This window comes from Empidonax traillii, unplaced genomic scaffold, assembly GCF_003031625.1.
Source record: "Empidonax traillii isolate 1590-97213 ecotype Southwest subspecies unplaced genomic scaffold, ASM303162v1 scaffold142:size1213974, whole genome shotgun sequence".
In the NCBI taxonomy this organism is placed as follows: domain Eukaryota; kingdom Metazoa; phylum Chordata; class Aves; order Passeriformes; family Tyrannidae; genus Empidonax; species Empidonax traillii.
Window position 1 is genome coordinate 52,471 of NW_020955335.1, and position 26,501 is coordinate 78,971.

At 44.0% G+C, this 26,501-nt stretch overlaps 2 protein-coding genes across 6 annotated transcripts in view; one reads left to right on the forward strand and one right to left on the reverse strand.

Moving 5' to 3' along the window:
* Window positions 1-691: 691 nt before the first annotated feature.
* Window positions 692-21,558, forward strand: RAB3GAP1 (RAB3 GTPase activating protein catalytic subunit 1). Of its 5 annotated transcripts, XM_027884285.1 has the most exons (25): window positions 692-744; window positions 827-882; window positions 1,745-1,820; window positions 3,057-3,189; window positions 3,442-3,520; window positions 4,210-4,329; window positions 4,966-5,131; window positions 5,871-5,970; window positions 7,925-8,006; window positions 8,525-8,593; window positions 9,275-9,348; window positions 10,055-10,147; window positions 11,205-11,374; window positions 11,677-11,775; window positions 12,090-12,262; window positions 13,207-13,261; window positions 13,548-13,913; window positions 15,037-15,174; window positions 16,412-16,639; window positions 17,105-17,201; window positions 17,287-17,390; window positions 17,500-17,615; window positions 18,369-18,471; window positions 19,929-19,961; window positions 21,262-21,558. In XM_027884285.1, the coding sequence occupies exons 1-25, from the start codon at window positions 727-729 to the stop codon at window positions 21,490-21,492; spliced, it is 2,979 nt and encodes a 992-aa protein (XP_027740086.1). In that variant the 5' UTR covers window positions 692-726; the 3' UTR covers window positions 21,493-21,558. The 5 variants fall into 5 exon arrangements, with proteins under 5 accessions (XP_027740086.1, XP_027740082.1, XP_027740083.1 ...); XM_027884281.1 differs by lacking the exon at window positions 19,929-19,961 and having other exon boundaries at window positions 18,369-18,473; window positions 21,255-21,558; XM_027884282.1 differs by lacking the exon at window positions 21,262-21,558 and having other exon boundaries at window positions 19,929-20,875.
* A 1,828-nt stretch (window positions 21,559-23,386) lies between these two features.
* ZRANB3 (zinc finger RANBP2-type containing 3) overlaps window positions 23,387-26,501 on the reverse strand; it is a 38,628-nt gene continuing 35,513 nt past the window's right edge. Inside the window, exons 18-21 of the mRNA XM_027884295.1 lie at window positions 26,099-26,224; window positions 24,902-25,283; window positions 24,310-24,441; window positions 23,387-23,990 (exon numbers count right to left, since the gene is read on the reverse strand). Coding sequence (XP_027740096.1) covers window positions 23,892-23,990; window positions 24,310-24,441; window positions 24,902-25,283; window positions 26,099-26,224 — 739 coding nt within the window. The 3' untranslated portion in view covers window positions 23,387-23,891. The remainder of the gene's footprint in view (window positions 23,991-24,309; window positions 24,442-24,901; window positions 25,284-26,098; window positions 26,225-26,501) is intronic.

Sequence of the window (26,501 nt, forward strand, 5' to 3'; positions counted from 1 at the left end):
TCCCCTCACCTCGACGCTCCACGTCACTCTTGAGTATTTTTAATCCCCTTTCTGGCAGCCGTAAACAGCAGATTTTAAGGATATTTCTTCTTCTTCTCTTAAGTAGCAGATTGCTAAGAGGGAAGAAAGGACAAAAAAGGTACGGTGGGGCTCAGGCTGAGCCGAAAGGGTGTTTAAGGGAGATGGTTTGCTGGATACCAGAAGCACTTGGCCGCCGTCCCCCTGGACGCGGCTGAGGGGAGGCACAAGCGAGGGGAAGGCTTTGGGCTAGGCGGGAGCAGGGACACGAGCCCTGGGGACACCAGCCCCGGCCGGCCGACAGGGGCTGTGTCACTCGTACACCTGCGGGTACCCGGCACACCCGGCTTCGTTTGCCCTCTCGGCTGCGCCTGACAGAGGGACGCGGGGAGGAGAGCCCGGGGTACAGAGAGGCAGGAGCTGGGTTGTGAGGGAGCCACGCCGGGAAGAGCTGTGAGGGGCAGCTCGGGCTGGACGGGCTGTGAGGGGCAGCCAGGCTGTGCGGGAGCCTGGACTGGATTCTGAGGAGCACCCGGGCTAGACAGCCCGTGACAACCCAGGACGGGCTGTGAAGGAGCCCGGGCTGGACCGGCCGTGAGAAGAGACGGGACGGGCTGTGAGGGGAGCGGGGACGGGCCGTGAGGGGAGCCGCCCTCGGCCGCTTTCCCGGCAGCCTCCGCGCCCGCGGGGCCCCGGCCGTGGAGCAAGATGGCGGCGGACAGCGAAGTGAGTGTTTATCCCGCTGCTCTCTACCTGCTCTCTCTCTCTGCTTTCCCCTCTTACCGCCTCTCCCGCTCTCTCCCCGCAGCCCGAGTCGGAGGTGTTTGAGATCACGGACTTCACCACCGCCTCCGAGTGGGAGAGGTAGGTGCTGCCGCGCCCCTCGCTCTTGGCGGGGGTGACGCGGGGGCTCCGCCGTGCCCGGCCCGGCCGCTCCCGCCGGGAGGAACCGGGACCCCCAGGGACCCCTCAGGCACGGCCGGTCTTGGCACCCGGGAGCACCCGGCGTCTCCCGGAGCCGCGTCCCGGCTGTGCCACGTCGGGCTCAGGCCGCGCCCGAGGGTGGATGAAGAGGCTCCAATCGAGCTGTTTCTGAACTTAGTGAAAGGCCCAGTTTAACATCTGTCTGCAAGGGGTTAAAATATACATTCAGAAGGCTTATACGTTTTTTAAGGAGCTGCCTGATTATTAAAATAGTCATCTCATACCTGAATTCTTTAACAGTTAGAACAATGTACAAATCTAAGGTGAATAATGCTCTTGCCTTCTTATGGTTTTATTTTTTTAAACGCCTTATATGTTTATGGTAAGAGACAGAGATACTAAGTGCTGCGTTTTAAACGTGAGTGTAGCGTGTAATTGTGTCTCAAATGTTTATTTATCTGTGAGCAATGAAACAGGACCATATGTTAAATGTTATGTGCTGCAATACCAGAAAAAGAAAGAAGGGAGATTCTTCAAACCCTCAAAAGATGGTCATAGCAGTTGCTAAGAGTACTGTAATCTGAAATGTAAGCGTAGGAGGTCTGTTTTATCTGTAGAAGGAAGCAATTGTTCTGGTTTTATTGTGTTTTTTCTTGTTGTGGTTTTTTTTTTGTTTGTTTGTTCTTTGGGTTTTTTTAAGGAACTCCATAGTAGGACAAAAAATTGCCTGCTTTTGAGCAGATGAATTGTAAGATAAGTTCATCATTCAGTAAATATTAATGCCTTTTCCCCTCCCCAACAGATTTATTTCAAAAGTAGAAGAAGTTTTGAATGACTGGAAACTTATTGGGGTTTCTTCAGGCAAACCTCTAGAAAAGGTCAGTTACTGCTTCTGAGTTTTCTTTTAGAATTTGAATTGCTCACTAGTCATCACACGTCCGTTCCATCCATTGCTGGATAATGATTTTTATTAGGGACTATCACTTGTGAAAGTGCCAATTTGACAAACAGGTGCTGTAAATTCACTGGCAGGCCGTCTGCCAAGCAAGCTGTTTGTTGATAAAGCTGAATCTTCATGTAAGGCTTGGTGATTTCCAGTTTGAATCTGGAAACGTGATTGCAGCCGCTGTAAATTAATTCTTAAGGAATCTTGTCCCCCCGCCGTGTGCCTTTGTCACACCTCACGTCCTCATGGCTGAGGTTTGCAGGGTGCTACGGGTGACTCACAATGTTTCTGAGATCACTGAGATTTTTTTCAAAGCCTAATTAGAGCCTTTGTGGTGCTTTCCCAGCCCTGTAAAATGCAGAGGAAATTGCTGAGCTCTTCTGCGTCCCAGTGCAGACAAATTCAGCTGTTCTGTACAGAATGGCTGCTGTGTTTCCAGAGGAATTCAATAAATCTTGATTTTAATCAGGATACAGAGCATTCAGAATAAAAACTTGTGTTATCTAATGAACTAATTTTACACCTTAGCTGTCTGTGTATTCCTACATGTCTTGTTTGCTAGACAAGACCTCTTCTAATACCCTTTACTGATCAGAGGGTTGTCCAAGTTGCTTTGTTTTAGTAGCAGCATAGGATTCTGTACAGTGATGCTGATTTTTTTTTTTTTAGAATATCTTATGCTGCATTTATGTTTAAAAATGAATTATCCTAAGAGATTTTTTCCAAAATAAAGATTAAAAAACTAATTTGCTAGTGGAAATATATCCAAAGTAAATATCAAGGTAATATTTGCACAGATTGGTTTAGATATAGTCCAGGTGGGAAACTTCTGTCTCTGGCAAAATTGAGGGTGCCTATGCTTAAGATGCATAGTAACATATGAGAATATGTTTCTGCCCCTTCATTGCCATTTAATTCTGAAGACTTCTCAGGGAGATACCTGATCCTTGGAATGAACATGATTATTAACATGGATTTTAACATTCAACTACCTTTATAATGAAGTCCTTTGAGTGTTGCTTTTTTTGTAATTAAATCATGCTTAGCTATTTATGAATAAATATTTGGCAGTAGAAAACAATGAATAAACATTATTGATCATGTAGGTAATATACTAATGAACGTTAACCTAAATTCATTGATAAAGTAGTGTATTTTCTGTATGCAGGGTATATTCACTACAGGGACGTGGGAAGAGAAATCAGATGAAATTTCATTTGCGGACTTCAAATTCTCAGTTACCCACCATTACCTTGTGCAAGAGCCCAGTGACAAAGATGGGAAAGAAGAGCTGGCAGAAGGTACCCGCTCGTTCCCTCCCATACCTGTAAGGATATGACAAAAGGCAGTGTCAGAATGTGGAATTCACGGTGTGTTGATTTGCTTCTGAGTGAGATTTTGTGAGATCTGATGGGCGTGATCTAACATTTCTGCTTTTAGTATGCTTTGCGTTCACTCAGTGCTAATCTAAGCAATTGGCAAGTGAGCTGGGTGGCTGCTGCTGATCTTATATATGGATTTTTTGGGTTTTTTTTGTTTTTTTTTTTTCACAGATGCCCTTCCCTTGCCAATGCAGGACTTGCTGTGCATGAACAATGACTTTCCCCCTCGAGCCCACTGCCTGGTGAGATGGTATGTGCCCTGCCTCGTCTCCCATGCAAACCAGCATAGCAATGGAGGAATCTCTGATGCTGGCACAAGCACTTGTGTATTTGTTTTTCAGTTAAAAGTTAAAGCTTAAGTAAAATGATTCTTCATACTGGACACAGGAAAGAAGTGCAAAAAAAGGCCTGTCTTTACTTTTGGTTTTTGTCCCCGAAAGACTTTTATCCTGGTTTCATAAATCAACCAAACCTTTATATATGTGGTGTTTAGATACATTCTTAAAAAGGAAAGCTGCAGCACCTTCAGAAACAGCAGCTCTATTCTTAGTAATGCAGATCTTTAGCACATTATAGCATTGTTCCAGAGAGATTGTTTCTGTGTGTAAATAGTCTCAGTTGTTATTATGTTGTAATATAAAGTAAAGTTGTATTATAAAGTAAAAAGCCTCAGGACTGGTAGACCTGGAAGTCCTCCCAGTCAAACACTTTACAGGGTTTGAATGTTGTTGAGCTCAGGTGGTTTGTGATTTTGGACTGTGCAGCACCTTCTGCCCACTCAGTTCTTGACCCCTCTGACAGAGCTACTCACATCAAATTAACAGATTCCACAGTCTGTTGGTGACAATTAGGTTATTCAGGTCACAGTGTTGCTAAAAATTCTATTCTAGCTGGCTGGCTAAAGAGCAGAAATGTGCTCTTTTTCTTGTCTTTCCCAAGGTATGGCTTGCGGGAGTTTGTGGTGATTGCTCCTGCTGCAAATAACGAGGCCGTTTTGAGTGAATCCAAGTGTAACCTTCTGCTGAGTTCTGTTTCCATTGCTCTGGGGAACACTGGCTGGTAGGTGAAAGTACTTCTGACCTTTTCACATGTCCAGGTAAAACTGTGGCATGCTGCATTTGTGAGGGAAAAGCATTAAGTTGTTAGCAAAATACATACATGTTGTTTTTGCACTATAACATTGTTAGAGAAGGATTAAAAGATTTTCCATAGTGATTTTTAAAAAGATTTGTTCAATGTGTTGTTTATATTCATTGTTGTTTAAAAACCTTAAATACTTTCAAAAGCTGCTAGAAGTTGTTGGAAAAACAACATATAGAAAATACAGAAACAATAGAAAAAAGAATATAGAAACAATAGAAAATATAACTTAAGGAGGAGGATTTCATGTGTGATAACAGTAACTTCCTAATCTTCCTCAAAAATTAATTAATTAGACTGAAAATTAGGTAACAGAAGTCATGGGTATGGCTGTGATTGTGACGTGACAATTTGTTAGGCATTCTCTTTGATGATGACGTTAATAGCATTTTTCTTTGATCCCTGTCAAGTGTTTTAAAGTGTGTTCCACTACGAGAAAATATATTGCAAAGAACATGGCATGACATCGAAATTATGCTGAAATATTTAGCGAGTTTGAAAGACTACTAGACAGCGTGACACTTTCAATAACCTGAAACGCTCGTGTTTGTGCAGTCAGGTGCCAGTGTTTGTGCAGATCCACCAGAAGTGGCGCCGGATGTACGTCGGGGAATGTCAGGGCCCAGGAGTCCGGACAGACTTCGAAATGGTCCATCTGCGCAAGGTGCCCAGCCAGTACACTCACCTATCGGGGCTGCTGGAGATCTTCAAAACCAAGATTGTAAGTGCAGCTGAATGTATAAAACCGAGGTTAAGAATAGTTATTTTGTTGCCTGGATGCTCGCAGATTCACCGGTATCTGACCATAAAGAGGGACGGTTAGTGTGGGTTTGGTTCCTCCGTGTTACCACCTTCCCTATTTGATTTGTACTGGGATGTGAAATAATGTGTGTTTTACAGTTTCCTTGTAACAACCCTCTTCCCCCTCGCCCAAACAAACTGTATTTTGCTATTGGAAAGGAGAAGGGAGGGTTGGGGTGGTTTTTATTCTGATACTTTGTAGCTCCCCAAGTTAAGAGTGAAGAACACCCTGAGGGCATGTGAGGGGGCTCAATGGACTGCTTGTTTACAGAGTGGTATGGCTGCCTTCAGCACTACACAACCAGTATTGGTACCCAGCAATCTGAGCAAAACACTGAGGAGAAAAATCCTTAATAAAAACCCTATGCATTCTGGGTCAGAGTTACTTGAATTACCAGCCAAATGGAGCATACAACTGTCTCCTGCATTTTATCTGTGATTGTCGTGTTTAGCAGTGGCTTTACCAGTAATCACACAGTAATCATTACGGTTGGAAAAACCCTCCAAGTTCATCACGTCCAACCTTCAAATGCTTGGGGTGTCACAGTTGTGCTAAAATTAGCTCTAATACAAGCTTTTGTGACTCACTTCTGTCCAAGGCCTGGTGTGTTTGAGAGGATATACTCTTTGCATTGAATTTCCCCTCTGATATCTTGCAGGGGTGCCCTCTGACACCACTGCCTCCTGTCAGCATGGCCATCCGCCTGACCTACGTGCTCCAGGACTGCCAGCAGCACTTCTGGCCTCAGCAGCCACCAGGTAGGAGATCCCTGTCCTCAGAATAACGGGTTTTAAGTCAAACAGTCAGTGCTCTTGGTGTGTCTTGCCAGCAGGATGAAAACATTTTCTGCATGAGTAGGAAAGGCTTCATTTTCAACTGAGTCCAATCCCAGTCCCTCTGCTGGGCTCGCAGGTTTAAAGCTCCTCTGAAATCGTGTCTGTGCCTCATGGTTGGGACAGGGGGTTTTGGGTAGGGCTGTGCCTAAAAATGGGGTTTGTTAGCATTTAGAGATGCAGTGATACTTTTAAAATTGCAGTATATATGTGAAGTGAAAAAGGTGACTGTGAATCTGTGGAGAACTCTGCCCTGAATTCCTTAGGGAAATGTTTAGATTCAGGTTTTAGTAGGTGCTGATATTTCATGGGAATATTTGTCAATTGTTTCTGTAAAGTACCTTATTTTAATACTTCACTATCTATTGACAATGGGAAAAGCAGAAAGTGTTATATGGACCCCACGTGAGGTAAAAGTTTGGATTGTTGTTGTTATTGTTTACAGAGTGTTGAGTAAGCCAAGCAGTTGGTTTATGTACTTTTTCTTAATACATGAACCAAGTTCTTTTGTTGACTTGGTAGTGGTTTTACATAACAAGGTTGAAGTATTTAGGACAGCACTGAGAGAGAGGGAACTCTGTGTGGCCTTGGTCTCTTATTTAGCTGTTTGGCTTTCCTTTGCTTACAACAAAGGTACCCTGATGAAAGGTGTGTTTTGAGGAAGTCTGTAGTGAGGTTGGTTCTGTGTGCTTTGTAGCTAAGGAATGTGTGTTGAACATATGTTTAAAGAGAGTCCTGCTTTTCAGGGGGAGAAAAGCAGTGCTAGTTTAAATCATAGTTTCCTTCTTTCAGTAAACCAAGGTTACCTAAAGAACCTGGGAAACAAATTCTGCAGATTTTATTCTTCTTTTGTTTCTGCAGACACAGAAACCTGTTTTGTGTGGTGTCTCTGCCTTGCTGTAGTTACTGAGTCAGGATCCCTGGTTTGTGGTGGATGAGTGGTACTACTTTGATCCTATTTCTTGATTTAAGCAGTTTGAATAACTTCTCCTTGAGAGGGATCTGGTTAAAGGAGCCAGAGTCAAAGTGTATTGCAGAGAACTAGACCTGGACCTTATTACTATCACTCAATTAGCTCTTCTCAAAGAAAAGAAATTTAAGTGTGTCTTTTATCTATCTGAAGAGGAAATTACGTAATTAAGTGATCCAAATACTTTATCTGTTCTAATACCTCCCTTGTTTTGTGTGTAAACAGTTTGCCAGATGCATTTAAAATGACAGATCAAATGCTGTAATAGCATTATCATAATGGCATTACAGGGCATCATTATCCATTCAAATTTCTGTTCAGTGAAGGCTGTCTGGGTTTGATTTATGTATTTGAAGAATATAACATGGGAAGTGGCTGTGGATGCTGGGAGGCATCTTTAAGTACATGGGATTACAAGGAATCTCTCAGGTAATTTGATTAAGTCCTTAGCTGTAGGAGGCGTAATCCTCTTTTCACAAAATTGTCACCCTTTTAAAACTAGTTGTTTTTTCACTGCAAGTTGCTCCTCTGGAATCTTCCTTTTCTTCTTGGAACTGATTTGCTGCCCAAATATTTTTATGGCACTTCTGTGTCTGTCTGTTCTTGTGTCAACACTGAATCTTTAAGGCTGTCTTTACAGCTCTCCTCTTTGCCTGTGTGAAGGGAATAGCCTTCCCTCAACAAGAATTAGGAGACTTTGATCTGTCTTTTTGAATGTCCTGTTGCAGGATTGCTTCCCAGTTTGTGTTGGCAGCAATTTGTGTGCTGGGATGGTGTTTTCAGTGCTCAGTCACCCTGGCTGTTCTCTGCTCACCCTACATGCTACAGTCTTTACTGGGAAATTAAGATGATATGTTGCTTCAAATATTCTACAAATTCCACATGGAAAATGTATTGACTTTTCTTCAGATATAGATGCTCTAGTTGGGGGAGAAGTTGGAGGCCTTGAATTTGGCAAGTTACCATTTGGTGCCTGTGAGGATCCTATTAGGTAAGCAAGAGTTCAGAACACTGTTTTATAACGTCCTTAATGGAGGGCTTATAGGTACATCATTTCAAATTTTAGCTTTGCCCACCTAGCACTTAGGATGTCCCTGACAGATATTTAATTATTCCAGCTCATCAGAAACATGGTTTAATAGCACATGAGACCATTTGCAAAATTGTCTGGTGATATTCAGAGTTGAAGCTCTGCTCAAATCACGTCTTGCACCATAAACTTCTGGAGTACTCCGTTTGTCCCTGAAATTATTATGTCTAAATGAACTGAACTGAAGATAAACCTTAGAAATCATTTGTCTTTGTTCAAGAGTGGGACTTGCTCTCAACCTTGACATTTGTAGAAGACTTAAAATGAGCAGGTCTGCAAAGTAAATTGTTCCACTGTGTGCCCTTCTGAACACCCCGGGACCCTCAGCAAAGCCAGGAGTTCTGTGGGTGGATCAGGCAGTGTTCAGTGCTGCGGGCAGTTCAGGGCAGCTGCAGGACTGAAATGTTGCTTTGTTTCAGTGAGCTCCACTTGGCTACCACGTGGCCGCACCTGGCAGAAGGCATCGTTGTGGACAATGATGTGTACTCGTAAGTATTTTGTCTGAACTGCAAACGTCCAACAGTGTGCTTCATTTAACTGCTGCGTTTTAGTGACATCTCAAACGCTCCGTGTGGCTTTGTGTGTGGAAAAGAACCCCTCTTGAGGAGTCGGGCGAGGTCAGCTGATGGAACACCTCATTTGGGAAAACACCTGCTTTTTAAATGCATTGCTGTGTGAGAAAATATTATTGTGTTGTAATCTCAACAGAACATACAGCTCTGTTTTTGAGCATATTCTCATGTTAGACTTGGAAGTTATTTCTTGGAGAAGGTAATAATGGGGCGTGGAAAGCAAAGAGAATTCACTGATTGACATCCCTCTCCCAAAAAATGTCATCCAGGTTTTATGCTAGAGAGGAATAAACCATGTTGGGTTTTTTCCTTCTTTCTTAATTAATGCAGAAATGAGTTTTCAACATTAATACACTTCAAAAGAAGACATTTTAGTTCTAACTGAATTTTTCCTGTGTGTCATGTACCTGCATGAGAACAGGGACTCTTGCTTGCGTTTCAGAGTGTTTGCTATGTTCTCCTGTGTAATGTGGTGCATGTTGTGGCTTCCATGGCCTCACTGGCTATGACCTTGCATTTATTGAGGATTTGGTACTCATCTTTTGCAAACTTAGTGGTGACAACATGGCACTTAGTTTGTTTTGTTTTGTTTTGAAGTGACCTGGATCCTATGCAAGCCCCTCAGTGGTCTGTGAGAGTCAGAAAAGCAGATAACCCTCAGTGTCTACTGGGTAAGACATCAGAATTTCTTGTCTTCCCTTAGGGCTTTTAAGCTACTGAGTTGTGAAGTGAGGGTTCAACTGGTGACTACCTGATGACCTGTTTCCTCATTCCCCTAATTTTTTTGAGTGGACAATAATTGAGGCTTCTTTTTAAAGCTTTGCAAAAACATGAGTTTCTGTTGTAGGTTACTCTGTGTCTATGTACCATGAACTTTATTGCTGTTCTTATTTCATCAGATTCCAGAGAACAAGAATTTCCTCTGTGTGTTCTGTGAAAATTTACATTTCCTAGAATGTTTCCATTTTATTAAGTGCCTTCTGCCTGTATCCATCTGCTCAGCTTAATCAGCCTGTTTGACAGGGAGGATTACTACATCTGGAGAGCTGCACTCTCCTGTCTGTCCTTGCCTTTAAGCTTGTGGGGGAAAAGGGCTTCAAAACTTTCCAAGTTTCCTCTTGCTGTGGGTGAGGAAGTGGATTCAGCTGCAGGCAGAACTGAGCTCTGCAGAGGTGGCTGATGCTGCCAGGGGGTGCATTTCCCTGAGCTTTAATCATGGTGTGGTTTAAAGAGATTTGTGCTTCAGAACAAGTGATCACGTTCTTTCAGATGAAAAGATCAAAATCACTGTCCTTTGGGCGTAATTTGGAGAACTGCCTTATTGTTGAGGGAGATGTTTAAGTGAGCAGTCATGGACAGACTTTGTTCCTCTCACAGGTGACTTCCTTACGGAATTCTTTAAGCTTTGCCGCCGGAAGGAGTCAACCGATGAAATCCTTGGGAGGTCTGCATTTGAAGAGGAAGGAAAAGGTAAAACTAAAATCCTGCTGCTTTGTGTTATTTGTTTTTAATTGTTTCCTGTTATTTTACCTCCCCTATCCCTTTTCTTGACTTTAGATCTGTTACTGTTTATACTTACATATACATACATACATATATATATATATATATATATATATATATATATACATATATACATATATATATGTATATACACTTATGCATTTTCTGTATTACTCCTGGGAATTTCCTGGCCAGTGCTGCATGGGGAGATTTCTCAGGAATTCTAGGCAAGCTTAGCTCCCAAAGTCCCAGAGGACAATTTCCTCTGTTAGAGTTGTGTGTGTCTTTTCTCACTGGAATACAAAAGCTTAAAATTTGACTATAAGTGTATGAGAGTTGGGTTTGAGCACACATCAAACAAGGGGGCTTGACATAGTCTCTTTAGCTGTGCTTAGCTCTAATTTTCTTGCAGTGTTTGCTAAGATGAGCATTTTCAGGCTGCTGGTAATTATTCACTTCAAATTGCCTGCCCTCTCTTTACAATATTCGTTCAGTTAGTTGTAAAAGACATTCTAAAGCTCACCAGCAGCAACTGTGGAAGAAAAAAATCTTCTGATTTGAGAAGTTTACTGAGGATTCTAAACCACCATGTAAGGTCAGGTATCTAGTGCTTAATAGAGGATTTATTTCAGGCTTATCTAAAGCTGTAGCATGGGTTTGAGCTGCCTGTGTTCCCTGCAGTGTTCTCATTGGTGTGGTGAGTGAACCAGGTTTGAACAGGGGCTCCTCAGCAGCCTTTTGTGGGCTCTGGTAGTGACTGCAGACAGCTCAGGCTGCACTTCATTGGTAAAATAAATCAAGGACAGTCTGGGACTCCTTTGTGACTTGTTCTGCTGCTTATATTGGTTAACACTGAGTAGTATCAGGATGGAACCTGACAGCACAGAGTGTAGCTGTGGTTAACAAAGGGTTAAAAATCAGTACAAGATAAAAACACTAGATCAGACAGGTGAACTGTGGAAGAGGGACGGTCAAGTGTTTGTGGTTTTTGTTTCGTTCTGATTGCTTTCATTTTATTTTATAGAAGTGGCTGACATCAGCCATGCCTTGTCCAAGCTCACAGAGCCAGCACCAGTCCCAATCCATAAATTATCCGTCACAAATATGGTTCACAGTGCAAAGAAAAAAATCCGCAAGCACAGAGGTGCCGACGAGTCTCCTCTAAACAACGAGGTGCTGAACACCATCCTTCTGGTGAGTGACTGTCCCTGCTTGTGAAATCAGGTAACACCTGCACTGATGCATCTGGTTTATGGTCCATAGCAGATTAAAAGGTGTCTGATACCAGTTCCATGGTTTGGATTGCAATTATCAGCTCGAAACAGCCCAAGTTGTTGTAGGTCTGTGTAATATAAGAGGGCTGAAAACAAACTCTGAACTCTACCAACCGTTTTAGTTGTAGGGATTGCTGGTGTGTAGCCAGCAGTGCCTTTAGGGAGAAAGTGGGAAAAGCAGGAAAACCGTACTGATGGGAGGTTAAATTTCTTTTCTTGAAGTTCTTGTTTCCTGATGCTGCTGACAAACTCGCAGATGGATGTGAAAGCAGAGCCAGCACTTCAGCAGGAAACAATCCTCCTCCAGAGAATGAAGATTATGTAAGTTTGACTGTCACTCAGCAGAGAGAAAGCAGTTTTGAGTGTGTGTGTTCATACAGACTTTGCTGTGGTTGCCCTACACCTTGTAATAGGTAACTTTTGGAAAGAGGAACTTATCTTTGTGGGATCTCCAAGTAGTGATTGTTTCTTTTTCCTTCTATTTTCTTTCTCTTCCAAAGACTGTAATTTTTGGTATCTTATACTTACAGGCTTAAAATGTTGGTTAGCCACTTGTACTGCTAAAGAGATTACATAGTTTGGGAAAAAAATACCATTGTTCCTTTATTTCTTGCTTTCTTTTGTCTCTTACCTAGAATCTCTTCAGCCAGTTTAAGTCTGCTCCCTCTGACAGTCTGACCTACAAATTAGCTTTGTGTCTTTGTATGATAAACTTCTACCATGGAGGAGTAAAAGGGGTGGCCCATCTTTGGCAAGAGTTTGTGCTGGAAATGCGCTACAGATGGGAGAACAACTACCTCATTCCAGGGTAAGATCTTCTTGTATTGTTGGTCCTTTGTGGTAGGAAATGTTCTTTGTTCCAGGAGCAGAGTCCACTGATTTGGGGTTTTTAATTGCAAATCCCACCCTTTATATTAGTGCAAGGAAGGGCAGGGAGCAGGGGAAGCATCTGTGCCCTCCTTTGAAAGCTTCCAGGTGTCTGTGGAAGCTCAGCTTAGAGATCTCTCCACTGCGTGAATGATGGGGGCGGAACTTAAAGGAACATTTGGCTCCCAGTTCATCCTCAGAGAAACATGAAGGAGCTGATAGAGGGAGAGGCACCTCTGCTTTGTGCTGGAGTTTATACCACTTTTGTGAGGAAGCTGTTCCAAGTTGTTGCCTTTTCAGGTATTCCAGCCCTTCCAGGCCCTGTCTGCTGCAGCAGAGCCTGTTGCAGACCTCATGAAGGGCTCTGGAAACATGAGGTATCAGTGCAGAGCAATAATATATCCTGCTTTTGGGGTTGTGGTTTCTTGGGGTTGGTTGGTTTGTTTGGGTTTTTTTGTTAATGGGGTGAACTGGCCATTTATTCACTAATTTGTACTTTGAAATGGTTGTACTAGCAGATAAAATAGAAGGTAAAATACACAGCAATCACTCCAACATATCATTGCAGTTTTAAAACCAGTCAAAGATGCCTAATTTCTGTTTGTAAACAGTTAACCTTTTAACTTCCAAATGGAAAACTGGCCAGGAAATGCACTCCCTAGTGTGAATGATCTCTGAGCTTCTGAAATGAACCTCCAAGAAATAAATATAGTTTAAATTCTGGGCTTGTCTCCTGAGACCATAGAAGAGCTGTGTAGTAGAAATGGTGGGGGTGGGTTCAATATGGGTATTTGGCCCTCTTTTAGATTTCATATGATTTAAGACCACATGTGTGAAAGATTCAACTTTATAATTGATAATGGTTACACTTCTACCTTTTGTTAGATTAGCTAATGGCTCTCCAGATCTGAGATGTTGTTTACTGCATCAGAAACTCCAGGTAAATATCCCAGATTTAAGAATGATTTTTCTCCTAAGGAAACTGTCAAAATTAAAGCAGTTATTAGCTAAATGTGTTGTTGTTGTAGATTTAGTTATGCTTGTATTTTTGGGTGTGGAATTCATTTGTTGGGAAAAATCTTTTTTATAGCGACAAGTTCAGTGGAGTTGTTTATCTTTTAGAATTGTAAGATGTTTTCAGGGGTTCTCCAAGTTTTTCTGTATGACTGTTTCTGTAAGAGAGTTAATTACTAAACAATTATTTTTTTGTTCCTTTAACTTGTTAGATGTTAAATTGTTGCATTGAAAGGAAGAAAGCAAGAGATGAGGGGAAAAGGGGCAGCGTGTCTGATCGTTCACCTGGTGCTTCTGGTGACTATGCAAAGGGAGCAGAACACACTGGGGACAACCCTGATAAGGAAAAGGAATTTGGCAAGTCTTGGGAATCGTGGAGCGACAGTGAAGATGAATTTTTCGAATGTCTGAGCGACACAGAAGACCTTAAAGGAAATGGGCAGGAAAATGGAAAGAAGGGAGGAGCAAAAGAAGGCAACAAAGAGCCTGCGAACATCAAACCAGAAGGCCGTCTGCATCCACACGGGAAGCTGATGCTGCTGCACCCTGGGGAGCCTCTCTACGTTCCAATAACACAGGTCAGGGAGCAGAGCTGAGCCACATGTGCAGCACAGCTCTCCCACAACCGGGCTGCTGCCTGGGGCCGTGCAGCTGGGTGTATCTGCAGGGTACAGACTTATCTGGGGTGAAAATGCTGAGTGCTTTTCATTTTTAAAACACCATGAGGGCTTTAAGCTGAAATCTCATATGCTCCTTGTTTTATTTGAGAGGGAGTCTCTTTACCAAATTTCACTCCAAACAAATTTTTTAAATAAGAATTAAGCTGCCTTGCCTACCTTAAATTTGATGGTGTTTTTTTTTATTATCAGTTCCTGAGGCATCTTCCATCACCTCCTTACTTCTCTTTCCTTCCACCATGGAGATTTCTAGGTGATTGAGCAGAATAAGGATCAGTTTTGCTGCCATGTCTTTTTTTTTTTTTTTTTTTTTTTTTTTTTTTTTTTTTTTTTTTTTTTTTTTTTTTTTTTTTTTTTTTTTTTTTTTTCATTTTTAACTTCTCTGCTCATATCTAAAAGACCAGAGCCATCAGTTTTGGTGCCATTCTGTACAGCAGGTTTATCAGCAAACAACTAGAAATGTTGTTTGGCTTTCCTGCAGGGTGACTGGGGATGAAAGAGGAAGCAGTGGTGCCACAGGAACCAGTTTGCAACCAGCCATGCATGAAGAGTACAGTGTTTTTCTTTCTCTTGAGAGAAATTATTTTCAATTAACATTACCTTGCTTGGGTAAAACATATGAGCAGAGTGTAGTCAGGCAAAGTGTTCTCAATTAATTATGTGGTGACACTGTCAAAGGCAAAAATTCTGTGTTACTTTTAGGTGGATTTTAATCCATCTCAACAGAACAGCGTCAGTCAAACATTCCCTGGAATTCCTCAGGGTTTTGGTGTTTTAACAGTATATCCTTATATCATTCCTTCATCCTCAGGTTAGTTCCTGTTTAGGTTCTCTCTGCTGGTGTCACATTCACATGCCCAGCTTGGCTGAACAGTTCAAACAGCAGAAAGTTCTGATTATTTCCCTTCAGTACAAACGGAGCCGAATGGACTTGTGGTGACAGGGAGCTTTTTCCTGCCCCTTCCTTGGGAAGGGCTGAGCTGAGGAGAGGCTGTTTGTAACCCTGGCCTGTTCCACGTTGCAGGAACCGGCCCCCATGACTGAGGATCTGCTGGAGGAGCAGTCTGAGGTGCTGGCAAAGCTGGGAACCTCGGCCGAAGGCGCTCACCTGCGGGCTCGGATGCAGAGTGCCTGCCTGCTCTCAGACATGGAGTCTTTTAAGGTACTGCTGCCTGGAGAGTTCTCTGACACTGCTTTCCTTTAATTAAACTGTCCCCCTTGCTTGTGTTGAACAATTTTGAAGGTTTTTCTGACAAGTTTTCTTTTTTTCTATACAAACCAGTTTCGAAATAATTTCAAGTTGAAAATAAACCCTTACTGCTAAAACTCCTGGAACACATCAAAATCTACGACAATGTAACATCCCAGTGAATCTGCACAATGTCTGTGGGAAGGGAAAAACCCACAGAAAAACATACAGTTGATAAATTGGGAATTAAAGCAGTTGTTTGGGACTGGACTAGCTGTGGTTTTGCGCAGTTTGTTCCATTTCTTGTGTGAGCTCTGCAGAGGGAGCTAAGAGCACACACACTGCTGTCATCAGAGGAGCTGAGAGCCAAAAGGATTAGAGATTCTGAATGAAATAGCTATATATGTGTTTTAATTATTGCACTATTCATAATAAAAGCATACAGATGTACTGTATTTACAACACACCAACATCAGTTATATAACTGCCGGTGAGTCATGGCATATTAGGTATATGTAGAAGTTTTATTTCTATGGTCCAAATGATCTGAAAACTCAAAAATATAGAACCATAATTAGAAGCACAAGTGCACTCTTGATAGGTACATTGAATAGTGAACTGGGTTTCCCTTTATATTCTGAATATGGATGTATTTATTAGTGTTGACATTGCACCTATGAAAAATCAAATTATTTTTGTTTGGGGGAGATTTTTTTTGAAGTTCCTTTGTAAAAGAGGAAGAAAAGGTGAATTTTGTCACTGGAGTGTTAAAAGCTGGAAAGTCAGTGCTGAAAGCATATTTATGCAGCCTGGTGATTCTTTTAGGCTTGGGCTGTTTTCATCCAGGTCTTTAATGGTATAAGCTTATACATAAAGGAATTTGTGAAAATTCCTATTTATTGCATATATCAGGTACCAGGTGGAAGTTTAACTGAACAGTGTAGTTTTTGAGCTGATGAGTGTACATTTTGTGAGTGATAAGAAAGGGTTTTTTGTTGTTGTTGATGATGTGTGTTTTCCCCTTGCCATTGTCTTGGTTAATGCTTTATTTCCTCCCTCTGCCAGGTCTCTGTCCTGCTGTACAGTTAATGCCTGTGGGCAGAACACCCCGAGTTTGGTCTCCCCACTAAACTGATGTTGCGTTTCCCAGCCAGGCCGTGGTTGTCCCAGGATTTGTCAGGAACAGGGTTTCTCTGCTCTCCTCCCTCAGGCAGCGAACCCCGGCTGTTGCCTGGAGGACTTTGTGAGGTGGTACTCGCCTCGGGACTACATCGAGGAGGAGGTGCTGGACGAGAAGGGCAACAAAGTCATCAGGGGCGAGCTGAGCGCCCGCATGAAGATTCCCAGCAACATGTGGGTGGAGGCCTGGGAGACCGCCAAGCCCATTCCGGCACGCAGGCAGAAGAGGCTCTTCGATGACACCAGGGAGGCAGAGAAGGTGAGGGCTCCGTGCTGGGGACACCTGAGCTGCAGTTCTGCAGCAGTCCTTGCTCCTTCCTCCTGCAGCATTCGAATTCCAGCCCTGGCTGCTCCCTGTGCCGTGGCCTCGCAGTCGCTGAACTGCACGGGCGTGGCTGAGGGGTAGCTGGAAATCCCTGCTCCCCTACGACAGTGGGAGGAGTTCCTAAAGCACTGAGTGTGTGCAGCGTGACTCACAGACTGTGTTACTGAGGTGGTGCTTTCAATTATCAGTAAATAAACAAGACTTTTACCTGCATGTAAGTGTTAGGAACACTTTAGTCTCCTAACACATACTTATTTTACCTCTTGGGACTGGATTCATGTAAAACTACATACCAGGTCCTGTGTTACAGCAGTGTTCCATTCTTTCGTCTTTCCTAGCTAACCTTATCTTTGGGAAGTAGTTTTGATCACTAATATATTCAGTTTTCTAATGTTGTAGGTGCTTCATTACCTTGCAGTTCAGAAACCAGCTGACCTTGCGAGGCACCTCCTGCCTTGCATCATCCATGCAGCTGTACTCAAGGTAAAGGACGAAGGTAAATAATGTTTAATAAATTATTAAGATGTTTTGGGGTGAGCAGTGATGCAATAATTACAATCTTGTTTCTTTCCTTCTAACAGAAGCAGTAGAAGATATCTCTTCAGTCAAGAAGATAATCAAGCAGATAATCTCTCATTCCAGCAAAGTGCTCCGGTTCCCCAATCCAGAGGACAAGAAGTTGGAAGTAAGGCTTTTGTACTGGCTGGGGCTGAAAACCTGAGAGGCTTTTGGACTGTTCATGGGAATGCTGAAAGCCCAGGGTTTTAACTTTCGCTTTTATCCGACTCTTGCAGGAGATCATCGCTCAGATCATGAGTGTGGAAGCAATCATTGCCAGGGCAAGATCTCTGAAAGCAAAGTTTGGGGTAGAGAAATGTGAAAATGAGGAGGAGAAAGAAGATCTACAGAGGTGACTGATGATGTTCTCTTGTTTTTCCTTTGATGCCCTTTTTTTGTACTTTCAAAATTTAGGACAGATGGATACAGAAATACTAAGGAGTCATATTTAGGTGTCCCCATCCTGAGACCATGGATGTTGTGTGGGTACCCTGAATGCTCCTCTAAATGAGCAGCTCTTTGAAAACATGTGATACAGGTTGTTTGACTGGAATTTGGTTTTATCATGATAGTCCTGGGGATTTCATCTACTTCTTGTGTAGGTAAAAGGTGTATTTGATGAATTCTGTCACAACAGAGGTAAAAGTAGGACTAGGAATTTAGTGTTTTCTGTAAATATTATGGAATTAAGTACACCCCTCCAAAGTTATGTTTTCTTGTTCTTGTCTCCTCACTGATGTGAAACCAGTCACCGAGGAGCTGTGAATGGGAAGTGACAAGGCAGTTTCCTTGCATCACTGCCTGCTGGCACATTATTGACTTAGTGCTCAGGATGACTAATAAGTAATGTTGAAAGAAATCCACATTAACTTGTTGCTGCTGTGCTGGGAGGAAGAGGTGGTGTTTTTGTAGGACGTACTGGGAGTTCAGAGGGGTTCAGAATGGAGAACTGAGAGTAGCTGCCAGTTGTCACCCTGTGCAAATGGTGCTGAGAGGAGGATCCCTCCTCCTGCCTGGAAACAGCTCTGGGCTTTGGGGTTAGCAAAGCAGATAACAGCCGAGGATTAAACATTCCCTTTTCCTTTGCAATGATTTGTTCCCCCAGGTTTGTAAACTGTCTCCTGGAGCAGCCAGAGGTGTCAGTTGTGGGTGCAGGAAGAGGACCTGCTGGCAGCATCATTCACAAGCTGTTTGTGAATGCTCAGAGGGTAAGAGGGAGCTCTGGGTTACTTTGCAGGCACTTGTGATTTAAGCAGAACGAAGCGATGACTTATCATATGATGCCAGTGTCTGTTGTCTGCACACGTGCATGTGTTGTCATAAATGTGCTTGAGGTGTTTTTTTGTGATGTTCAACATGGTTTTGGCAATAACAGAGCCTTGCAAGGCAAAGGCAGAGTCAGTGATGTGGGATGTTAAACAGCTGAAGCCAGCTGGGGAGACAGAGGTGTCATTAATGGCTGATGCACTTCAGTAATGTTATGTTGTCAGCACAGATTCCTGTCTCAGCAAGAACAATCAAGTGTTGATTGTTTCACATAGGGACGTAGAGAAACAGGTCACAATATTCAATATTTTAGAAGGAGTAACTTTTTAGACTGGAGATACTTGGAATAATTGAGACTTCTGTGGAAACTGGCATGCTTAGGAAGTGTCAGCTCTTTGTCAGTATGACTCTACATTTACTTACTTATTGCCAGTGTTGCATCTGTTTCCTGGAGTCCCTTCCCTTGCTGATATTGATGCAAATGTTGCCTTTTTCTCTGAAGCAATGTTTGTAATAGTGAGCCTTAAAGTATTGATTTCCAAACCTCATGGACTGCAGTCGCCCTTCGGTTTCTGTCAGAATTACACCTGCTCACAGCATCGAGTTCTCTAACTCAAATTTGACTGCAATGCTAATAACAAGGTAGCACAGTATTGCAGACATCTTAGAGCCTGACATTCCATTTGGGAATAATTGCTGGGAAAACACTGTGATTGGGTGTTAAACACTTCGAAGGTACGGATGCCTCGGTAATAAACTGTGTTTTGCACCACAGCGTAAAAAGGACCATTCTGAAAACAGACCGTGGTTATTGTGAGGGATGAAAATCACAGCATTTAGTTTATCCTTCCAGTCTCTAGGGAAGAGCTGCTGCAAATCTCAAGGTGCCAACCAGCCTGACTTACAGCCCTGTCAGTGCCTGCACTTGGCTCTTTAGCACTGGGTCAGGGTTTCAAAGCTGAGTAGGTTTCCAGGTTAATGTCTGATAGATGTGTGCACATTTCTAGGGGTTTGTCTGTTTTGTAGCTAAAGCAGGTTACAGATACTTCCCACTAGGAGCTGGTCACTGTTCATTAGGATTTCTTAGTGCAATAGAAGCCAGCTTGCTACGAACCCCCCTTTGTGTTTCATCTGCTGTTACTTATTTAGATAGAGAGCTGTTAGGTAAACAGAAGTTGAATGAATTCCTTGTTCATGATCTTAGACTCCTCTCTGAGTCGTGTTTAATGTGTTGTGTTCTCAGATTTTCTCAGGAATGTTGTGGTAGCCAGTGCATGCTCTTGGAAGTAGAGTGCATGATGTCTCTTAAACCTGCAGTCTCCTAACCTCTTGTAAGTCACCTCTGACTTGCCTTTGTTTCTGTCTTTCATCACTGGTTCTTTTCTCATCCCTTTCCAAGCTGACTGAATCTTCTGATGAGGTAACCAACTTTGTCCCTCCTTTCCCACTCATCTTCCCAAGCTGCGTAGAGTTGAACCTTCTGGTAGAGATAGTAGAGAAGCTAGAATTAGTTCGTACTGTTGTTCATGTATTAAGCATAAAAATAACTTTGTGTTTCCAGAATGGTTTTTCTGCATTCACAGACTTTATTTTTAGAGCACAATAACAGGTAGTGAAAAGAGAGTGAAATCTCTCAATAAAAAACCAAAAGCAACAACAACAAAAACAAACGAACCCATTCCCAAACCAAACAAAAATGCAAACAAAAACATTTCTTCAAGTGAATATCGATGTTTTCTGATGCTGAAATATGTGGTCATGCTTTATATTCTCTTTTGCCATCCCTATTTGTTTGTTGAGCAGATGTTTTGGGGGGATGGACGGTCCCTGGGTTTTGCATTCTTGATACCAGGACTTACTGAAACTATGGAACTCTTTGTACAGTGATATTTGGGGAAGAACTGGGGTAATTCCACAAAGTGCAGCACAGGGAGCATCCTCTCTGTTGGTTTGCTAGAGCTGTTCTTGTGGGAACAAGTGGTGCTTGTCCACGGTGAATTCTGTGGCACAAACTGCAGAGCCAGGTAGTGCCAGGCCCCCCACTCCTGAGTGTGGGAGAGGGTTTGGAGCAGAGGGGAGGCTCTGAGGGACCGTGAGGGTCATGCAGGGGGTTCTGCCAAACCTCAGTGACAGTGCCAGGCTGGAGCTGTACATGCTGAAATTGGGCAGGACCCTGTTGGGGTACTGTTGGGGGGGGGTGTATCCAGAGGTGGGTGTGATTAGGGAATGTTTACTGGGCAGGCCAGCCCTTGTTGCAGTGTGCAGGGGCAGTGTTGCTGTTGAGTGTGAGGCAATGAGCACCGGGGGAGGTGGTTCAGATGCTCCCTTGCTCTGCACTGCACTCCCCCTGCAGCCGGGTGTGAGTCTGCACAGGCAGGTGACTGGCAGGACTGCAGTGGTGGTACAGATGATTTTAGAGAGGAGGCTGGCCTGGCCTCCCCAGGGAGCTGAGGAGAGAGCCGTGCCTGAGGAGGGGCCGTTCCTGCTGCTCACAACCCTCACTCGCACTGCCGGAACATCAGGAGCTTAATCCGGGCTGAGCTTCCCCACTCACACGTGCAGGTTATTCCATCTGGTTCCGTGCGCTTTGTGTCTCGGCATCCCATCAGTGCCCCGCTCTGCGTGCACATTTAGCCCTCTGGCGCGTTCCATTTCTGCTCCTCCTCAGAAGTATTTTCCGAGTGCCTGGAGGCAGCGGCCGTGCTGTCACCGTGCCTGTGCTCTGTTCCCAGGTCCAGGCGCCGCTGGAGGAGGAGCTGCGGCGCTCAGGCTGTCCGGAGGAGCGCAGGCAGGGGGTGCAGTCGGAGTTCCCCCCTCCCACGGGCCGGGAGGTGATCCTGCGCTCGGCCGTGCCCCGGCCCGCGCCCTACTCCAAGGCTCTGCCGCAGCGCATGTACAGCGTCCTCACCAGGGAGGATTTCCGCCTGGCCGGGGCCTTCTCTGCCGACACCACCTTCTTCTGAGCCACTGGCCCATCATCTTCGTGTCCTCACAGCAGCGCGGGGCTCGCTCCCGCGGCAAGGGAAGGGAAGGAAGGAAGGAAGGAAGGAAGGAATGCTGCAGATGGACTGGCTGTGCTGAGGAGACACCGCGTGCACCATTCCCGAGGACGGGGGTTGGCAGACCTGAGGGGTGTCTGCAGCAACTCACCTTGGAGGGTTGGAACGGCTTCACAAGTAGTTTCAGTCAGATCTTCGGGAAAGAAAATGTAGCAACCTCCTTTCTGCCCCCAAAGGGAGCATCTTTTCTTTTCTTTGCATTAGCTTGGTTAATTATGGACCTGAATGGGCTGTGTGCAAATATTCATGTTGAAATTCCTACAGAATGTGCTGCTCTGCACTTCTGGATCAAACTTTATCAAGTGACATTAGTCTACTTAAATTGATCTAAAAACATAAGTAATTTATATTTATTGCTAATCATAATTACAGAGCCCAGTATGTTTTGGTTAATCACTAAATTTCAAGTACTTCTAAAATACCCTTATTTTTATTTAAAGTATACACTACGCTGTAGTTCATGCCAAGCCTTCCTGGCATTGCAGTTGTTGCCCAAAAAGATCTTGTCCCTTCTCCCAAACAGAAATAATGACATATGGGGCTAGAACTGGACACTGAGAGCCTGCACTGATGGTTTGGGGAACTTTATCCCCTTCCCTGGTGCGAGGACCAGAGCTGTGTGAAATGAGCCCTGCAGAGGTGTCTCACTGTGAGCAACGTGCTGGTATCTCCAGAGGCTGTTTGCCTGTCCCGTGGCTTTGCTGTGAGGATGGAACATTCTGTCACCTGCTGGCCCCTCACCCCCCCGGTACCATCAGACACCGACGTGTTCATGCCAATGTTGCTTCACAGTGACCTCCATGTGTTCGATGAGAATCAGCAAAAAATCAGCATCACTTCACACAACGAAATGTACAAACAGCTACAGTATTGTGGACATTACTCAATAAATATGAATTTATTATTGGCTCCCAGCATTCCCATGCTTTTCCATTCCCTCCTTGCATGAGAATCTGACCCAGGAAGGACATTGTTTAGACTGTGACTACATGATGTGTAGGAGTTGAGTTCTGCTGACAGTAGGGTCCCAGTGTTGCCCTAAAGCTCCTTTGAGGGGACAGGGGTCAGAGTGTTTTCCTCAGATAATGCTCTAGCAAGTAGAAATGCATTTTTCAGGATGAAGCAGCGTGAATTTTCTTCAGGGAAAGTGCTGTCACGGAATTTGTTCTCTAGGTGGTTTGTGTGAGAGAAATTCCTCTGGCCAAGGGGTAAGTAAGATAAACACCGGTGTAGTTGCTGTTTAACGGTGTAGCTTCTTTAAAAGAAAGTGCACTGGGCTAATTACTGATTAATTAAACTTTAACTTAAGCTTCTTCCCTGATCCCCTTGGTTTCCTCCTCTCTAATCAAGTTTTACACTGCAGTGTGGACTCTTGTAAAGGCTGTATAAACTCAACAATCCCTCACACTTACTTGGTCCTTTAAACTGCTGGAGAGATCATTCCTTTATTATACTCAGGCACCACAAACATCATCCAGTGTTTTTTTTCAGGCTGTTACCCAAAGGTGTCTTTATTACCTAAAAGCATCTTTGCTGGAAGGGTCCAGTGAGTTTGACTCTACAGAAAATGGTGCAGTTATGCAACTACCTTGTCTTAAACATTCCTTTTTGCAGTAAAACATTTATAACTTCTAAGAATTTTTCTCAGCAGGGTAGCACTTCAGCTTATTTTAACTAGATGGAGTTGAAATTTCAGCCACATCCTTTCAGGAGACGTGATGTGTTGTGCACAGCTGTGATTTAGGAGCTTACAACTGCCTTCCAGCGTGCCAGGGGTGAGGAGAGACAGAGAACAAAATCACCAGGAAAAAGAACTGTATTTATTTAAAGGAACTGTAAAGAAAGGCAGGTAAGCAGTCCAAAATAACCAGCAATCTTATTAAGGAAAATGTGACTGTAGCATTTCCCAGGAACTACTTTGATGACATAATTGGTAATATTTAGTATTCCTTATCATGAATAAGATTTAATACAAGCTGGGTTAAGTACAAAAACAGCATTCAAGTGCCATCAGTTCTAAATCCCAGAGTCCTGTAAGTCAGGCTCAGTGCAGTAAGGTTACCTGCAGAAATTTATCTTTAAGCCACAGGGTCATAAAGATATGACCATAATTAAGTCACAAAACTTTGGATGCCCTCTGACCATCAGTGTTACAAATGATTCCTTGGTTTTAATTCCATATTTTCTCCTCTCTACCAGCAGCACTGATGAGCTAAAGAGGTTCCTGTTGAATCAGTGCATGAGGAAAACTGTATAAGTGTACTGGGTTTAGTGTTACATTATACCTGAAGGGATTTGGCGTTTTACATCTTCACAAAAAATTTGGTGATGTCACAGCCGTACTTTGTAGCCAAAGACCTTCTTTTCAGTTGGCTTCTTTCCTTGGCCTGCTTGGCAGTTCTCTGCAAAGAGAGAGACAGGTCTGTCAGTGAGTGCTGAGACTTGGCACCTCTGTGCCCAGGGAAAGCATCAGCCCCCCAGCTGAACTCCAGGCTGATTGTGCAGTGCACAGCATAATAAAATGCTGATTTTTATTAAGGTGGCATTTTCCCAGATCCTGAGCAAACTGTCATATTACAATAGTTTAATGCTGCCTTTCCACCTTTGCCATGTGGGAGGGAGGGGCTGAGGGCAGGGGGTTCTGCAGGGCTGGGGAGGAGCCTGCCTGCAGTCTCCAACTCCAGGGGAGAGGGCCGGGATTCCCGGCCCCAGCACACTGACCTCCCTGTGGCAGGCTGTGCACAGAGTCTGCAGGTTGTCCAGGGAGCACTGTCCCCCTCCGCTGAACACGGGCTGGATGTGATCGACCTGCCAGAACTGCCCCTCCGCCGGGCTCCGCAGCATCTCGTTCAGCTGCAGCAAACACAGGACAGGGCAGGGGGGTGAGACACTCCTGAGCTATGTGTGCACACCACAGCAGAACAACGACAGGCACCTATTTATAGTTTTCATCAGGAAAAACAAAGCCAGCCTTGGCATTTTTCAGTTACTCCCACTGGAGAAGCAAACAAGTGTAAGAAGTTGGCATGTTTTCAACCCAGCCTGAACTGTACAACCCGCCCTGGTATTTACGTTCACCCTTACAGAGTCAGAACTTCGATGCCTGTGCCTTCTAGAGATGAAAAATCTGTTAAAAGACGGTGGAATAGAAAAATTGTTAGAAGTCAATGGGATTCAGTTTGATTGTTAAGGATTAAGGACTTTTTTATTTCTTGTTCTGTTGTTCATGCTGGGTTGACTTTCTATGTTAAATCTGTGGGTTTCTCTGAAGTGCCTGTCCCCAGATGAGCTGTAACTGCACCCCAACAGTTACCTGCCCCAGTGGGAGGTGGGACATCCACGAGTTCTCCAGCAGTTCCTTGCGCCGACTCCTGGGGGCGTCTCTGACGCTGAGATAAAGCTCCTGCGCGTTTTGGTGACAGAACTGGCACACTCCGCGCTCCACCTCGAACACTTTGGCCCTGAGGTAGCTCTGGCTGGAGCGGATGGAGAAATCCTCCTGGCAGGCGTGGGAGCAGAAGCGCGTGTCCCAGGCGCGGCTGGCAGGTGGGAGCGGTGCCGTGGGCTGCTGGCAGCTCAGGCACAGCGGGGCCCCCTGGCTGTCCAGGGCCTGCAGGTACCCTCGGGGCTGGGGAGAGCCGTCACTCTGCGGGCAATGAGGGGCTGAGGGACCTCCTGCAGCGTCCGAAAGCAACCTGTGGCCCAGAACAAAGCCCAGCTGTGGGTAAAGGAGGGATTCAGCCCCACCGTTCAGTTTTATGCACTGTGTCTGCTCTGCTCTGAAGTAGCAATTTCAGACTGACCTCTGCACTCTGCACACCCTCCACCCGGCTTACATCTCCACTTAGACAGCATTTGACAGTGTAACAAGGCAGATTTTTCTTCTGCATATCTCACGACATTTACATTAGCTGAAATTATACTGTATTCATAAAAAAGGGTGGGGTTTGTCAGGCGTAGACACATACAAAAGTAAAATGTTTCAGCCCCCCCTTTAACAGAAGTAAAAAAGTCAAAGGAAACCTCCTGCTTTCTCTTTACAATCTCTGTGGGTACCTCTTGCTTTCCTGCTCCAAATAAGGCAGGACAAACACTGCTTGTTAAAAAAAATTTTTTTTAAATGGCAATTTCTGTCCAGAATTTTCATAATAATTTCTCTCTTTTTTCTAAATTTTGAGGCTAAATAAAAGAAAACTTGACGTGTTGAGTTTGCTGTCGACCCCACAGGCAGGCTCAGCTCACACTCTTTTTTGTTTACTGAATCGTTGTTTTGTTTTAATCAGCCTCAGTTAATTAGCAGCTCTGTCTGCAGACATCAGATATCATCTCAACTGTTATAAAAACAAAGCCCAGCTCATGAGCACTACAGCAAGTTTCCCATGTAACTCCTGCACTCCGGCAAGGCAGACACTCAGCAAATAATATTACTACCTAAAAAAAAAAAAAAAAAAAGCAAAAACCAACCCTGTGGAAAAAGAGCTTAATCACCTTATTGCACCAATAAACCTACTTTGTGGGTTGTTCAGCAGGAGCATTTTCTTTCTTGGGAGCAGTCCCCCGTTCCCTGCAGATGAGGCGGACGCTGCCCCCGGCGCTGGCGGCTTTGGAGAGCGAGGCTGCTGCCACATCCTCCCTGCTGATGTACCTGGGAATGGCAAAGAGTCACAGGAACCATCTCCCTCACAGAGTGTCCACTCTTGCTGCTGCAACATTGGAACAGCATATTGGACCAATCTTGAAACATTCCTCATTTTCTGGAGGGAAAATGAATAAAGTCTGGGAAAAGAAACTTCACCGTGCTTCTGAATTAAATAGAAATATCTTTCTCTAAACCCAAATTCTAACCAGCAAACAGCTGGTTTGTGTGTAACAATTAAAAATGACAGCAATTTGATACTGTCATTTAAAAATGA

What these genes read in the sequence shown, in the direction of transcription:
- RAB3GAP1 (XM_027884285.1), top strand. An exon ending in CAGGCAAACCTCTAGAAAAG is followed by an intron (nt 1,821 to 3,056) that starts GTCAGTTACTGC and finishes TTCTGTATGCAG; the next exon opens with GGTATATTCACTACAGGGAC. An exon ending in TCTACGTTCCAATAACACAG is followed by an intron (nt 13,914 to 15,036) that starts GTCAGGGAGCAG and finishes TCCACGTTGCAG; the next exon opens with GAACCGGCCCCCATGACTGA.